The sequence below is a fragment of the Myxine glutinosa genome, chromosome 7 (assembly GCF_964187855.1).
Source record: "Myxine glutinosa chromosome 7, kmMyxGlut1.1, whole genome shotgun sequence".
Classification (NCBI taxonomy): domain Eukaryota; kingdom Metazoa; phylum Chordata; class Myxini; order Myxiniformes; family Myxinidae; genus Myxine; species Myxine glutinosa.
The window spans coordinates 86,518,491-86,532,620 of NC_136267.1; the positions used below are offsets into that span (position 1 = coordinate 86,518,491).

General features: G+C 43.6%; 1 protein-coding gene across 2 annotated transcripts in view; it reads left to right on the forward strand.

Annotated features, from left to right (window-relative positions):
• Window positions 1–2,117: 2,117 nt before the first annotated feature.
• Window positions 2,118–14,130, forward strand: part of ARMC8 (armadillo repeat containing 8) — a 131,123-nt gene continuing 119,110 nt past the window's right edge. For both annotated transcript variants that reach the window (XM_068122640.2, XM_068122641.2), the window contains exons 1-2: window positions 2,118–2,381; window positions 10,785–10,871. In XM_068122640.2, the coding sequence (XP_067978741.1) occupies window positions 10,830–10,871 (42 nt within the window). In that variant the 5' untranslated portion in view covers window positions 2,118–2,381; window positions 10,785–10,829. The remainder of the gene's footprint in view (window positions 2,382–10,784; window positions 10,872–14,130) is intronic.

Here is a 14,130-nt window from a genome sequence, read left to right on the forward strand (position 1 = left end):
CAAAAGGAAGGAGAAGGAGAAGAGATAGTCAGGGGTTAAATGCTGTGGGTTAAATGTTGAATGCAGTGTTGAACAAGTGGGTCTTGAGTGATGTTTTGAATGTGGTGAGTGAGGAGGAGTCTCTGATGGTGTGAGGTAGTGAGTTCCAGAGGGTGGGAGCAGCGATGGAGAAGGCCCTGCCCCCCAGGATCTGAATTTGGTCCGGATGGGGGGGGGGGGGGGGGGTCAGGAGGTTGGTACCAGCAGAGCGGAGGTTGCGGGTGGGAGTGTGTCTGGAGAGGAGGTCAGCCAGGTAGGATGGGGCCAGGTTATGGAGGGCTTTGTAGGTCAAGAGGAGGATTTTGTACTGGATTCTCTGGGGGATGGGGAGCCAGTGAAGCTTGTAAAGGACGGGGGTGATGTGGTCACGGGTCCGGGAATGGGTGAGTAGACGGGCAGCGGAGTTCTGAATGTATTGGAGTTTATTGGTGATTATTGAGGGTGAACCATAGAGGAGGCTGTTGCAGTAGTCCAGACGGGAGGTGATGAAGGCGTGGATGAGGGTTTCTGCAGCCGTGGAGGAGAGGGATGGACGGAGACGGGCGATGTTTTTCAGGTGAATGAAGGCTGTCTTTGTGATCTGTTTAGTGTATTTGTCGAAGGAGAGGGTTTGGTCAAAGATGATGCCAAGATTCCGGATGTGAGGGGAGGTGGATACTGGGAAACCGTCGATGTTGAGGGCAAAGTTATGGGTGGATTTGGTGAGCGTTTTTGGGCCAATGATGATTATTTCAGATTTATCATAGTTAAGTTTGAGGAAGTTGATTTGAAGCCAGGATTTTATTTCAGTGATGCAGTTTGTCAGGATAGAGTGGGTGGTGGTGGTGATGGACTTGGTGGAGATGAAAAGCTGGATGTCATCGGCGAAGCAGTGGAATTGGAGACCATGACGGCGGATTAAGTGACCAAGAGGGGACAGGTGCAGGATGAAGAGGAGGGGACCAAGAACTGAACCTTGGGGGACACCTTGGGGGAGGGGAGCAGTGGGGGATTTGCAGTTATTGATGGAGATGAACTGGCGTCTGTCAGAGAGGTATGATTTAATCCAAGAGAGGGCAGTGCCGGTAATGTTAAAGGTGGTTTCAAGTCGGGTGAGGAGGATGGTGTGATTGATGGTGTCAAAGGCGGCGCTGAGGTCGAGGAGGATGAGAATGTTGAGGTTGCCTGCGTCAGAGGAGAGGAGAAGGTCGTTGGTGATTTTGAGGAGAGCAGTTTCAGTGCTGTGGTTGGAGCGGAATCCGGATTGGAATGTTTCATACAGGTTATTGGCAGAGAGGTGATGCTTGAGTTGAGCGGCTACAGCGCGTTCCAAAACCTTTGACAGAAAGGGTAGGTTGGAGATGGGTCTGAAGTTATTTAGGGTGTCAGGGTTTAGACCAGGTTTTTTCAGAATTGGGGTAACAGTTGCAATTTTGAGGGATGGTGGGACGATGCCTGTAGACAGGGAGGAGTTTATTGTTGCAGTGATAATTGGAGAGAGAGCAGGAAGGGAGGCCTTGACAAAGCTGGAGGGGATGGGGTCAAGAGTGCAGTGTCTCGTTAACGGCTGGTGTGTGGTTGGTGTTGTGTTTCTCACCCAAGAATCGCCCCAGTCCACACATCCGCCACCCCCAGAAAGAAGCCACAAAAAATTGCTTTTTAATTTTTTTGTTTAAATAATGAAAATAAATGTATTTCCCCATTTTTATTTCGACACCAATGCCACATCCCTGGGTGTGTCACATTGTCTCATTCCTATTCCCCCCCTCATTCTCCCAATGAAATTGCATTGTTTTGACGGATCGGCCCGATAGTTGGTTTGGTGACGGTGTTGGTGTGGCACAGGCATGATGGGTCGAATGGTCTCCTCCTACGTCTCGTTTCCTTGTGTATCCTTGTTACCCTGTGTCGCACACAAACGTTAAAGATCACACAAAACAGGGTCTGCAATCTCAAATTGCTTTTTTTACTTTCTTATTTCGAAAGTCATGTTTCCTTCAGTCGCAGCACAGAATTTACTCCTAGAAGTTGAGTTTTACAAAACCTCATGCGCACCTTTTTCATCGCAATGCGCATGCGCACTAACTTCTTTTCATCGCAATGCGCATGCGCAACTTTGGGTTTTCCTTTACCCTCGTGTTAAATATTATTTCTTCGTGTTTATCTCGAGGTAATGCGGTTACAGTTGGCACTGACCTTTTTTGGGTGGTTCTTTTGGGCTCACCCCGATTAACGGTTCGGGTTTTAGCCTCGGGGAGATCGGAAAGTGACCTTTGGGTAGTAGGTAGCCCGTACATCTTGCGTTTTTGGAGGGCCGTGTGGACTGCTGGCTTAGGCCGCGATCGCTGGAGGAAGGTGAAAGGGTAACCTGCGGACGCGACCGTTCTTTTGGGACTTGATAAGGGATCGTGTTTCTCACGTTAACCGGCGGGAATAAGCAAGCGATGTATTAGTATTACTGTCCAGCCTGGGTTCGAATCCCGACGCAGCTATAAACTTGCTGTTTCACAGGCAGGGTGATTCATCAGTGTGTGCGCTGTCTATCGGATGGACGTTAAACTGATCCTGCCAGCATTCGGTGGTGGACGTTGATCCCATGGTGTCCTTAGCGAAGAGTAGGCGAGCTATCGCCGGCATCATGGCCAAATTCCTGCCCTCAACCTACGCAGGGCACTGCATCGGCCAATGGTGCCACCCCGCAGCCTTTTGCTGCATACGAAGGAAGAAGATCGGGGATATTGTGTTGATTCAGGGGCTGAGGGGGTTCTGTGTGCGAAAAAGGGCCCCGAGGTTACCCACCTGATTTGGTGAGAGGACCATGTGGGACATCATATCAGCGAGGGTAGACTGTCTGAAACACCGCAATAAGTGAGGAATTCATGGTTTTGGGTAAAATCCGAAAAGTCAAAAAGGCCCTGAAAATTAGGGGTAGGACAAATTCATTATGACCTGGAGCCACAGATAATCAGCATAACGTAGCAAGTTGTACCTCAACATGAAGCTCGTAATGCCAGCTACAAGATGCAATATGAATGAATCTGATTGGTCGATTATTGAGGTCACCAGAGGTCAAACTATGACGTCAGGAGGGGGGTGCCCAAAATTCACGACCTTGAGAACGAATGACCCGGTTTGGAAAAGTTATAATTCAGATAAAAACGTTTTATTTATCATTTTGAGAAGGGCACATATCAGCAAAGTTTATAAAAAAAGAATTTCAGTAAAATCTTACAAATTGACCCTTTGTTTGTTTGGCTGTTTGAAATTTGGACAAAAATCTCAAATATGCAAAAATGACGACACTTACACATAAAGGCTTAAACATCTTAAAACATGTAAAGCGGGGTTGCAGATATGGCCTAAACCAAACCAATACACTATTTAAGGCATATTAAAACATCAACATTTGAAGAGGTTTGCAGATTTGCTGTGATATGTGACTTTACAGTCACTTGTAGCACTCAGTTATAGGTCAGCTGAATGCAATCATATTTTTTTTGCATTTCAAAACTGTTGAAGACCCCTAGACTGGGTAGTTGGTAAAAATATCGTTTTCACCTTATCAGTTCAGTTTTTAATTAGAATTTGTGTTATAAACTACTGACAAGGCCTTCCAATTCCATTCTCAGTCCAGACATAGAAGCATTATGTAGGGTACGTCTTATAATTATTAGTCCATCTCATACAAAAGAATTTTTGCACTTTTGATAAATCTGGCAACTGCAGTATGAACAACATGGGTCACCGCTTTGTCGGCAAGGACAGCGCTTTGTTGCACAGGATGCACATTTGCAGGATCGTCGGGAAGGATCTTTTGATTCTTGCATGGTTTCATAAGAACGTCTTCATAATAGAAACCAAAGTTCCTTGCATCAAGTTGACCATTCAGGCAATGAAGTTGAAGGAAGGTTCCATAGAAAGCCCTGAGAATGTGTTCCCTTGTTGCTCGGCTTGTTGGAGGTAAATTGATGATGGTCTTTTTGCTGTGGTGGTAGAGATAATATCGTATATCATCCATGGTTTTGAATGACGCTCCTGGTTTGTAGACCTGAACCAGATACTCTTCCACCATGCCAGAGTCAATGTTGTCTGGGTCATTCCCAAAATCCTTCAGGTATTTTGCTGGATGTACTTTCAGGCCAGCTGGTTTGGTTCCGAACTTGCTCGTGCTATCACAACCAGTCAGTTGATGATCTGCTGGGAGAATTTTACACAGATTTGCTCCTAGTCTGTTGCCAAGTGTGTGGACTGGGATGTACAGTCACGTGAAAAAGTAAGTACACCCCATGTAAACTTTTGACTTTTTCAACATATTTCAACATACAGCTATTTGATCTTCATTTAAACAATATTGAAAGATAAAGGTGATATAATATAACAAATATCATGAAACATTTACATTTTATAGTCCATTGTATAATTTAAATAAACATAAATGCAAATTCCGCATGTGGAAAAAGTAAGTACCGCCCTACATTTATCACTACTTCAAATACCTAAAATTAGAATCAGGTGCACCAGTTCAGGTGCAAATGATTAGAACATCGTTAGAGAGGATCTTGGAGGAACCTGTCTTATTTAAACCTCAGACATTTCGTTTGGTTTGCTCTTTGTTGTTGAAGTGTGCGGTGTCACCACGCCGAGATCAAAAGAGCTCTCTGAGACCTTCAGAAAGAAGGTTATAGATGCCTACGAGTCTGGGAAGGGATTTAAAAAGATCTCCAAACAATTTGAAATCAATCACTCGACTGTCCGGAAGATAATCTACAAGTGGAGAAGATTCCAAACAACTGCCAACATGTTCAGGCTAGGCCGCCCCAGCAAGTTCAGCCCGAGAGCAGCCCGCAAGATGCTGAAAGAAGTCTCTAAGAACCCCAGAATGTCATCACGGGACCTACAGGTAGCTCTTGCCACTGCTGATGTCAAAGTGCACGAGTCTGACATTAGAAAGAGGCTGCACAAATTAGATCTACATGGGAGGTGTGCCAGGAGGAAACCTTTGCTGTCCAGAAAGAACATTAGGGCAGGACTAAAGTTTGCCAATGAACACCTAGGCAAAGACCAGCACTTCTGAAACAATGTGCCCTGGACAGATGAGTCAAAGGTAGAGCTATTTGGCCAGAGTACCAGAAGACATGTTTGGCGAAAACCAAAGACAGCATTTGACCACAAGAACCTGATACCAACTGTAAAGCATGGTGGTGGAAATATTATGGTTTGGGGCAGCTTTGCTGCATCAGGGCCTGGGCAGCTCACCATCATAGAATCCACTATGAATTCTTCATTGGACCAGAGGGTGCTTGAGGATAATGTGAGGCCATCTGTCGGAAAGATGAAGCTCAACCGAAGGTGGACCTTGCAACATGACAATGACCCTAAACATGCCAGTAAATCTACCAAGGAATGGCTGTAAAGAAAGAAATGGAGGGTTTTGGAATGGCCAAGTCAAAGCCCGGATCTAAATCCCATCGAGATGTTGTGGGGGGATTTGAAACGAGCTGTGCATGCAAGAAACCCCTCAAACATCGCACAGCTGAAAGAATTCTGCATGAATGAGTGGGCAAAAATTTCTCCCAGTCGATGTCAGAGACTGGTAGACAGTTATAAGAAACGCCTACTTGAGGTTGTTTATGCCAAAGTGGGCAATACCACCTATTAGAGCCACGGGTGTACTTACTTTTTCCACATGCGAAATTTACATTACTTTTATTTAAATTATACAATGGACTACAAAATGTAAATGTTTCATGATATTTGTTATATTATATCACCTTTATCTATCAATATTGTTGAAATGAAGATCAAATAGCTGTATGTTGAAATATGTTGAAAAAGTCAAAACTTTACATGGGGTATACTTACTTTTTGCACATAACTGTACCTAGTAGTGTCACAAACTCCAGCTCTCATCCAAATTTCCTGTAATCCATGTGATTTTAGAATTCTCCAGAAGTGTAATACAAGCACAAGAATGTCAGTGTCATTTGAAAGGACAACCAGTCTGGTTGCTCCAGAACCTACAGCATGCATAGCATGTGGAAGAAGTCTAACATCAGCCTCCTCTATGTCAATGTCCAAATCAGGCAATGGAACTGGAGCATTGCTGTTGAAACTACCCATGCAGGGCTCAATAACTATCTCGCCTTCAATACCTGTCCCCCTGACTATAATATCTCTACCAGCCTCGATGTTCTTCAGGATAAATGGTTTAGAAGCTTTTGTACCTCTACTTTATTATCCGATGACGCCCAGAAAGCATCCATACAAACAGGCAACTTTGTCTCTTCACTCAGATGACTTGTATCAATTGGAGCACAACAGCATCTCCTGACTCTTTCACTGTCTTTAACAGATCCTTGCACGTAAGTATCAAATATGTAGTCGATCCGCTCAGCATTTGGACACATACGTTGTACCATCTCAACAAATTTGCTGCACAGGTCAGCAAATGTTCCTGCAGAAGGTAGCTTCATCCGTCGCAACCATGCCATTACATCAACCAAGGAGGCTGTCTTGCCTCCCTCCCTCCCACTAATTGAGGCAAATGACTCGTTTTCCCCATCATTCAAGCTTTTCTCAAGTTCATAGCAGAGGTCACTCTTGGTGGGCTTTTTCATCAGATCAGTGTCATCAAACAGGTAAGAAGAATCTACCAGGTCATACTGCAGGAGATGGTGTATATCATAGTTGCGCACTCGAGCTATGTCAAATATTTTCTGTGCTTCTGCAAGCTCCTTTTTCTGATCTTTGGCTTTTGTTTCAATGGACTTTTTCCCAGATTTCAGGTTTTTGAATGTCTGCAAGTTAGTGCTATGGATTGTATCAAAAAGGGACTTCTCCTTACTGACAAACCGTTCCTTGCAGAAGGTTACATACTGCCTGACAGAATGTTCTTCAATGCCTAGAAGGCTCTTTCGGATATTGTCTGTTGCAGTCTCGAGTCAAGATATTGTGGAGCTTCTTTTCTGTACCAAGTGGAACATGGCCTGGGTTCTCTTTTGTCATTATGTAGGTGATGATGTCCCTGACGGTAGCCTCTGATGTGTTTGTGGCAGACTGAGTAGACCTTTGCAGTATCATATGAAACTGAGGTTCTCATATGCTTTGAAGGGACGGCATCCATAGCCCTGCAATAAAAACAATAGGATGAATGGCCTTAGGTTGGTTACAACTTTCATCCATATACATAATACCGGTATGTGAATCTTGTCAAAGCGTTATCTTTATTTAGATTAAAGTAGTAGCACTGTGTGCAATTCTGAAAAGCCATTCCTCACGCCCTGCCCTTCAGTTTATGACTTAGTAGCTAGAGAGGTCCCTACAAGTATGTAACGGTTGGTAGTAACTGCAGGAAAACATTGTGCTATACTCGTGTACATGATCTATACATGTATTATTGCGAAACCACCACGCTCCTAATAACTTTGCCAATGCAATGGATTTATACATTTTGTGTAGCCCATTATAGGTACCATTTCAACAATTAGCATACAATATCCTCACCTGAAGCTGATATATTATTTCTCTGATACAGGAAATGTGAGAGAATGTAGGATGATCGATCAGTATACAGGGCTCATTCCATTTTGTTCATGTAACTTCTGTTGGGTGGGATTCCCAAATCAGTAAACCCAATGGGAATTACCCAATGGGGATTACCGGTGCCTGATACATTTCAATTCCAATAAAAAATAAATCCTGTTGTTGTATTAAAAAAACTTGGTTTGCCTAAAAAGACGTTTAGGAAATTGCTATTTTTGACTCAAAACTTTATATTTCAACAAGAACAAGACTTCAAATTTCTCGTTGCACCGAGTAATATAATTGACCTTATAATCCGTCAGCCAAGTCTAATATACGGCTTAAACCCTTTAAAATTCATTTTTTCTCGTCTAAAACATTACATATTATTTTAAACCACTTTTTAGAGCCTTACATTTTTAGAGCCTTACATAAACATTTTTAGAGCCTGGTGTTGGGCTTGCGGCGAGGGTGCCAGCTTAGGATCCTAGGATCCTGGGTTCGAATCCCGGTCGATCGCTGAATTAACGCCAGGGGGGTCGACTCATCCTGTCATCCTTCCGAGGTCGGCAAATTGAGGACCAGTTCACCGGTAATTCCCTGTTTGTCGTAAAAGGCGACAAAAAGGGTTGGCGGCAGGAAGGGCATCCGGCCGTAAAACATTGCTTCAAAAAGGGGACCAAAAAACAACAACCACGGTCCCTGAAAAAGGCCAACCCCCGCTTTGCGGGGAAAAATGGCCTCTAAAGGTGGTTTAAAAAAAAAAAAACTGGATATGAACTTCTGTTTTTCGTGTCATGGATGCCATTTTTTGCATATTTGAGATTTTTGTCCAAATTTCAAACAGCCACCAAAGGGTCAATTTGTACGATTTTACTGAAATTCTTTTTTAAATAAACTTTGCTGATATATGCCCTTCTCAAAATGATTAATAAAACGTTTCTATCTGAATTATAACTTTTCCAAACTGGGTCATTGGTTCTCAAGGTCGTGAATTTTGGGCACCCCCCCTCCTGACGTCATAGTTTGACCTCTGGTGACCCCAATAATCGACCAATCAGATTCATTCATATTGCATCTTGTAGCTGACATTACAAGCTTCATTTTGAGGTACAACTTGCTATGTCATGCTGATTATCTGTGGCTCCAGGTCATATTTAATTTGTCCTACCCCTAATTTTCAGGGCCTTTTTGACTTTTCGGATTTTACACAAAACCATGAATTCCTCACTTATTGCCGAGTTTCAGACAGTCTACCCTCACTAATATGATGTCCCACATGGTCCTCTCACCAAATTAGGTGGGTAGCCTAGGGGCCCTTTTTTGCATGCAGAACCCCCTCAGCCACAGGACTATGTGCAGTTATTGTCACAACTCTAAGGAGGGGCATTGTCATAGATAGATCGCTACCATAAATGGATTATGGGTTTCGCTAGACGAAACTGAGGAGCGCTTGAAGGAGACCAGACTTTATGAGCTGCTGCTGCAGTCGTGGTTCTTGTTGGGGGTCCATTTTTGAAATGTGCACCCATTGGTCAGCCAGCTGTTGGGTGACTCCCACATTTCTCGCTTGACTCCACCTACCATGGTACCCAGACAAAATAGTATGGCCGCCATCTTGGTTTTCTAGTGGCCTAACAAATCAGGCCTGTAGGTCTCTGCTAATTATACTCTGCCTGGGTTTGTTGCGTCAGATTTGTTTGGGTTGAGTGTTGATTGGAAGGGGGAAGGGAGTGTCTTCAAGTGTGGTGTAATATCTTAGGGGGTGTGAAACCAGACTCAGCTGTCCTTCAAACTTCGTAAGGCCAATAAAATAAATTGAGTTCCTCGTCCCCACCCGCTTCCTATTTGATGGCTATGTCCTTTTAAAAATATATTCACTATTTTCTCTCCAGATATTAAAGAAACAAAAATCACAACAACAACAACAACATTATTTTGCAGTGCCTATTGGCCTAGCACTCACGCAATAAAATCGATCTCATCTGCAAGTATACTTGCTCATGCCGCACCACACCCTTAGCGATTGCGATTTTCCAGACATGTATGTTAACGTAACGTGTACAGTCAAGTCGGCTCGTTCTCGCACTAGCGTTATCAATCTCACGTACAAACTTTCTCGGTAACTTTAATTGACTTCCTGATGAAGTTCAATAGACCTAGGTCTTAAAATGGCCTTCATTTTTGTATGCATCCGGAAGGCTGGCAGTAAGATTTGAAGAGATGTTGCACTCGTATGGTGTTCGATGGAACGTATACTCTTGGGGGATATTTTGAACGAATTTGCAACTGGGGAGTTCGGCCAGGGATCGCCCATCAACGATATAAGTTACCAGGCAGCTCAGGTCAGTAATGCAAGTCCGCATGTATCTAGTACCGGTTCAGTACGTACAAGCGCACAGTACAGCAAACGGTGCCACTGCTGCAGTGGATGTTGACGTACCTGGTATATGACCAACATTTTTAATGGTATATGGGATGTGTGTTGGTTCGAATCCCGGTCAATCGCTGAATTAACGCCAGGGGGGTTGACTCAGCCTGTCATCCTTCCGAGGTCGGCTAATTGAGTACCAGTTCACTGGTAATTCCCTGTTTGTCGTTAAAGGCGGCAAAAAGGGTTGGCGTCAGGAAGGGCATCCGGCCGTAAAACATTGCTTCAAAAAGGGGACCAAAAAAACAACAACAACCACGGTTCCCGAAAAAGGCCAACCCCCGCTTTGCGGGGAAAAATGGCCTCTAAATGTGGTTATATATTTTTTTTATGGGATGTGTGTTGGTGGTAGTGCTCGTCTTTAGTCTGGTAGACTTCATCATGTTATGGCGATCTTGGGAAAAATATCAAAAATCTGGAAAATATCAAATCGTAAGGGGTCCCCTCCTTTTTTCTTTTTTTGTAACGCCTGGACGAGAAACTAATAATCTATTTTACTTGGCCTAATTGATATTGAACCAAACAATGAAGACCCTCAGATTAATTCACCAGCAAGGATGAGGAGCTGAGTGGATAGAGGAGGCAAAAATTATATATTTTGTGTCACAGGCTGTGACCACAGTGCGGTCATTCTTGTTGCACCAATGAGAAGCACCATCTTTTTGGTAAATATCATATCATGTACTGTTTCTTCTGTATCTTTTTATTAGGTCCAGTTGTATCACAGTATGACACATGGCGATGGTTTTAACATGATGAGAATTTGTTTTGCTACAAGCATCTTGGAATGAAAGGTGTGACCATATATTTGCAGGCTCTTCTTCATCATCATCTGTTGTGCTGATACTTGCCTCGTACCATGGCATGTGTTGAGGCTCCTTTGCTGACCAGTGTCCTCTCGGTAAGTCACGTGAACAAAACTTGTGCTGTTAGACTCCGGTTTACGTCAGGGATGCGTTCCAGGAAAGTGCAACGAATATTGAAACGACTTATGAAGCAATTTTTCTCATAATAATTAACGGAATAAGGAGGGGGGTGCGTCTCTTCACGTATTATATATATATTTTAAAATCTGATATTACCCTTTTTCATTAATGACAGTTATATTCAATTACATTTTTATAACTAAATAAATAAATAAACAATTACCAGACATACAGGGAGTGTCCGGTTTACGAACACCCAGGTTACAAACATCCGTTCATATGAACATTGTACTTCAGAATCATGTTTTATCTTTTAAATGCTTGATCCATTCACACAAGCAGGCTTTTTTGAACATACTGCAGCAGTACACCCATGCTAATTGCTAAATGCAGGAAATTGGACCTTGAGAGCTAATTACCCATTCACAACAGAATTCACACCTCATTAACACAGGCTTCGCTCCACCACTCCCCAGCCCTTTCACACTTGTCATTCTCCCCACGGGCCACGAGGGAAAGCATTCTCCCCACGGGGCACGAGGGAAAGCATTCTCCCCATGGAGCATGAGGGAAAGCATTCTCCCCACAGGGCACGAGGGAAAGCATTCTCCCCACAGGGCACGAGGGAAAGCATTCTCCCCACGGGGCACGAGGGAAAGCATTCTCCCCACGGGGCACGAGGGAAAGCATTCTCCCCGCGGGGCACAAGGGAAAGCATTCTCCCCACGGGGCATGAGGGGAAGCATTCACTCCACGGGGAAAAAGGGCCTAAAGGGTCCTAAAATGGGTCTTTAAAGTCAAAGGCGTCTATAGGGTATAATAAGGTCTGAAAGGTGTGAAGGTCTAAACTCCAAAGGGTACAAAGGAGACTAAGAGTCTTCGAGGTTATAAAGGGTGTAATGGGGTCTAAAAGGTCTTGGGGGTCTAAAGGCTATTGGTGGTCTAAAGGGTCTTTGTGGTTGAGAGAGACTTCAAGGGTGTTGGAGTCTTGGTGGTCTTAATAGTTACGTGTTTTGAGGATCATAAGGATGTTATGGGTTCTAAAAGGTCTAAAAGTTCTTTAAAACTTTAGTGGTCTTGGGATTTTTTAAGGGTGTTGGGGTTCTGAATCAAAACTAGATTCTATTCATAGAATACTTACCCTGCGCAATCCACTTGGTGTGAACCAACTCTTCTGTTTTTGAATTTTTTTTTTCTTTGATCCAATATGGCTGCCAGACCACATGAGCGATGACATCATCAATTTATATTCTCTAATATAATTGTTGTGAAGATCATGCTCAATAAATTTCAAACTCATCCGACTAAGCGTTGTCCCTGTCAAATTATGACGTCATACTTACGACACCAATGACGTGATCGTTGACCAATGACCAATGACCAATGACAACACCTATTCCCCATGCAGAGTTTTTTTTACAATGAGCCACGTTTCAATTTTTTCCATGGGGCGGATTTGGTGAAAGAGATGTTTGACTTTTTTCAGTTTTTCCAAGATGGCGCCTGTACCACATGACCTATTGCATCATAATTATCATCAAAATATTCTACAGGTGGAGGTGCTTGTTATGGATTCGGCACTAATTATTGTTGTTATTGTTATTATTATTGTGGTTTAAGGGAAAGGGTTATTGTGGTTAAAAGGTTTAAAAGCGCTCATGACAAAAATGATGCCGGAAATCGGATAGTGCACCAGAAGAGGTCGAGCAAAGAAGAAGAGGCGTGGAGAGAAGGAAAAAGACGATCTTGGTTGAAGCTCCGTACCGAGCGGTCGAGCGTACAGTGCGAGTGAACTTTGCGTCCTTGAAAGGAAGTCGAGCGATAGGTGATATCGCCGGAGTGCTGTGGAGCCTGGGTAGTCGGGTATCTGCATTGAGGTTCCGGAGTATCCTTGCCTCAAAGCCCCGGCTCGAGTGAAAGCCGTCCGCCATTTCGCCACGTGCGCTACCTTAATTGAAAAGGTTTTTGTCGCGTCGGCCGGGCATTATTCCCCGGTGGGTTGCCGGGGACGGCTGTGCCAGAACGTGGCTTTTGGAGGATTACAAGGAGATTCGCTGATTGAACCGCAAACGTGTACGTCGGAGCGCGTCTTTGGGAGGTTTCCATTCCACCGCTATTGCTGGGTGTTGGACCACGTGACCTCTGGGTTGCTTCGATCGTCCACGCCTCAATTCATTTTGATCGGACATTGATCCAACGATCGCTGGAGCGAATCGACTTCTCCTTGGAGGGGTACAGAGACATTGGGGGGAGTGCCGTGAGTTTGGGTGAAGGACTAGATAAGGTGGTACCATCTTCAGATAGGGATTGTAGGGTGAATTGCTATTATTATTTGTGTCGTGATTCCGGTGTGATTTATAATATACACAAAGAATTAAGTTAAGCACCCCCCCCCGTTTTTTTACAACCTCGCACATTACAAGTTTGTTGTCGTCACAACAGTGTAATATACCCATGATATTGCTATATTTTCTGGAGAAGTGATATTATGGTCACATAAAAACATAACAATCATGCCGTTTTCAATATTTTATTCTGAATAATTTAAGGTGAAATTTTTTGGGAGTTTTAGGCATATTTTCACCTCAATTTAAGTATGGAGCTATAGGTCCATCACGGACAGTGTGGATGACGTTTATGTTTTCTAACGTACAGTCATTGTTCTGAGAAGACCTCTAGCGATCTTTGCGTCAATAACGTGTGTAGGACCCACGTGATCGGATCACTACTCAACCCAACTCAACCCTACGAGTGCACTCATCTGCATTTCATCAATGGATAATTGCTAATGTCATACCACTCATTATTTGATCTCACATACCTTAGAATATATGCCAATGTATACATATACACAAAGAATATATATTAGGGGGTGCTTACCTTAATTCGTTGTGTAGGGGTGCTTAACTTAATTCTTTGTGTATATATTATTGTTTGTTCATAACCCTTGGTGTGGGTTCATTATTGAGTTGATTGCTTCATTTGATGGTTTCATGGAGGATTTCATTATTGATTCATGTCAATCAAGGCTAACATATCTTTCTGCCGGGGACCCTCTCGGGGTTCGGAGGTTTACCGAGACCAGAGGATAGGGGAGGACCCCGTAACAGCGCTCCCATGGTACAAATTTTGTGTCCATCAGACTTAGTTGCAGAGGATTTTTTTTTTCATACTGATCAGATCAAGCGTTGTACTTGTCAAATTATGATGTCATAATGAAGGCGCCAATGACAT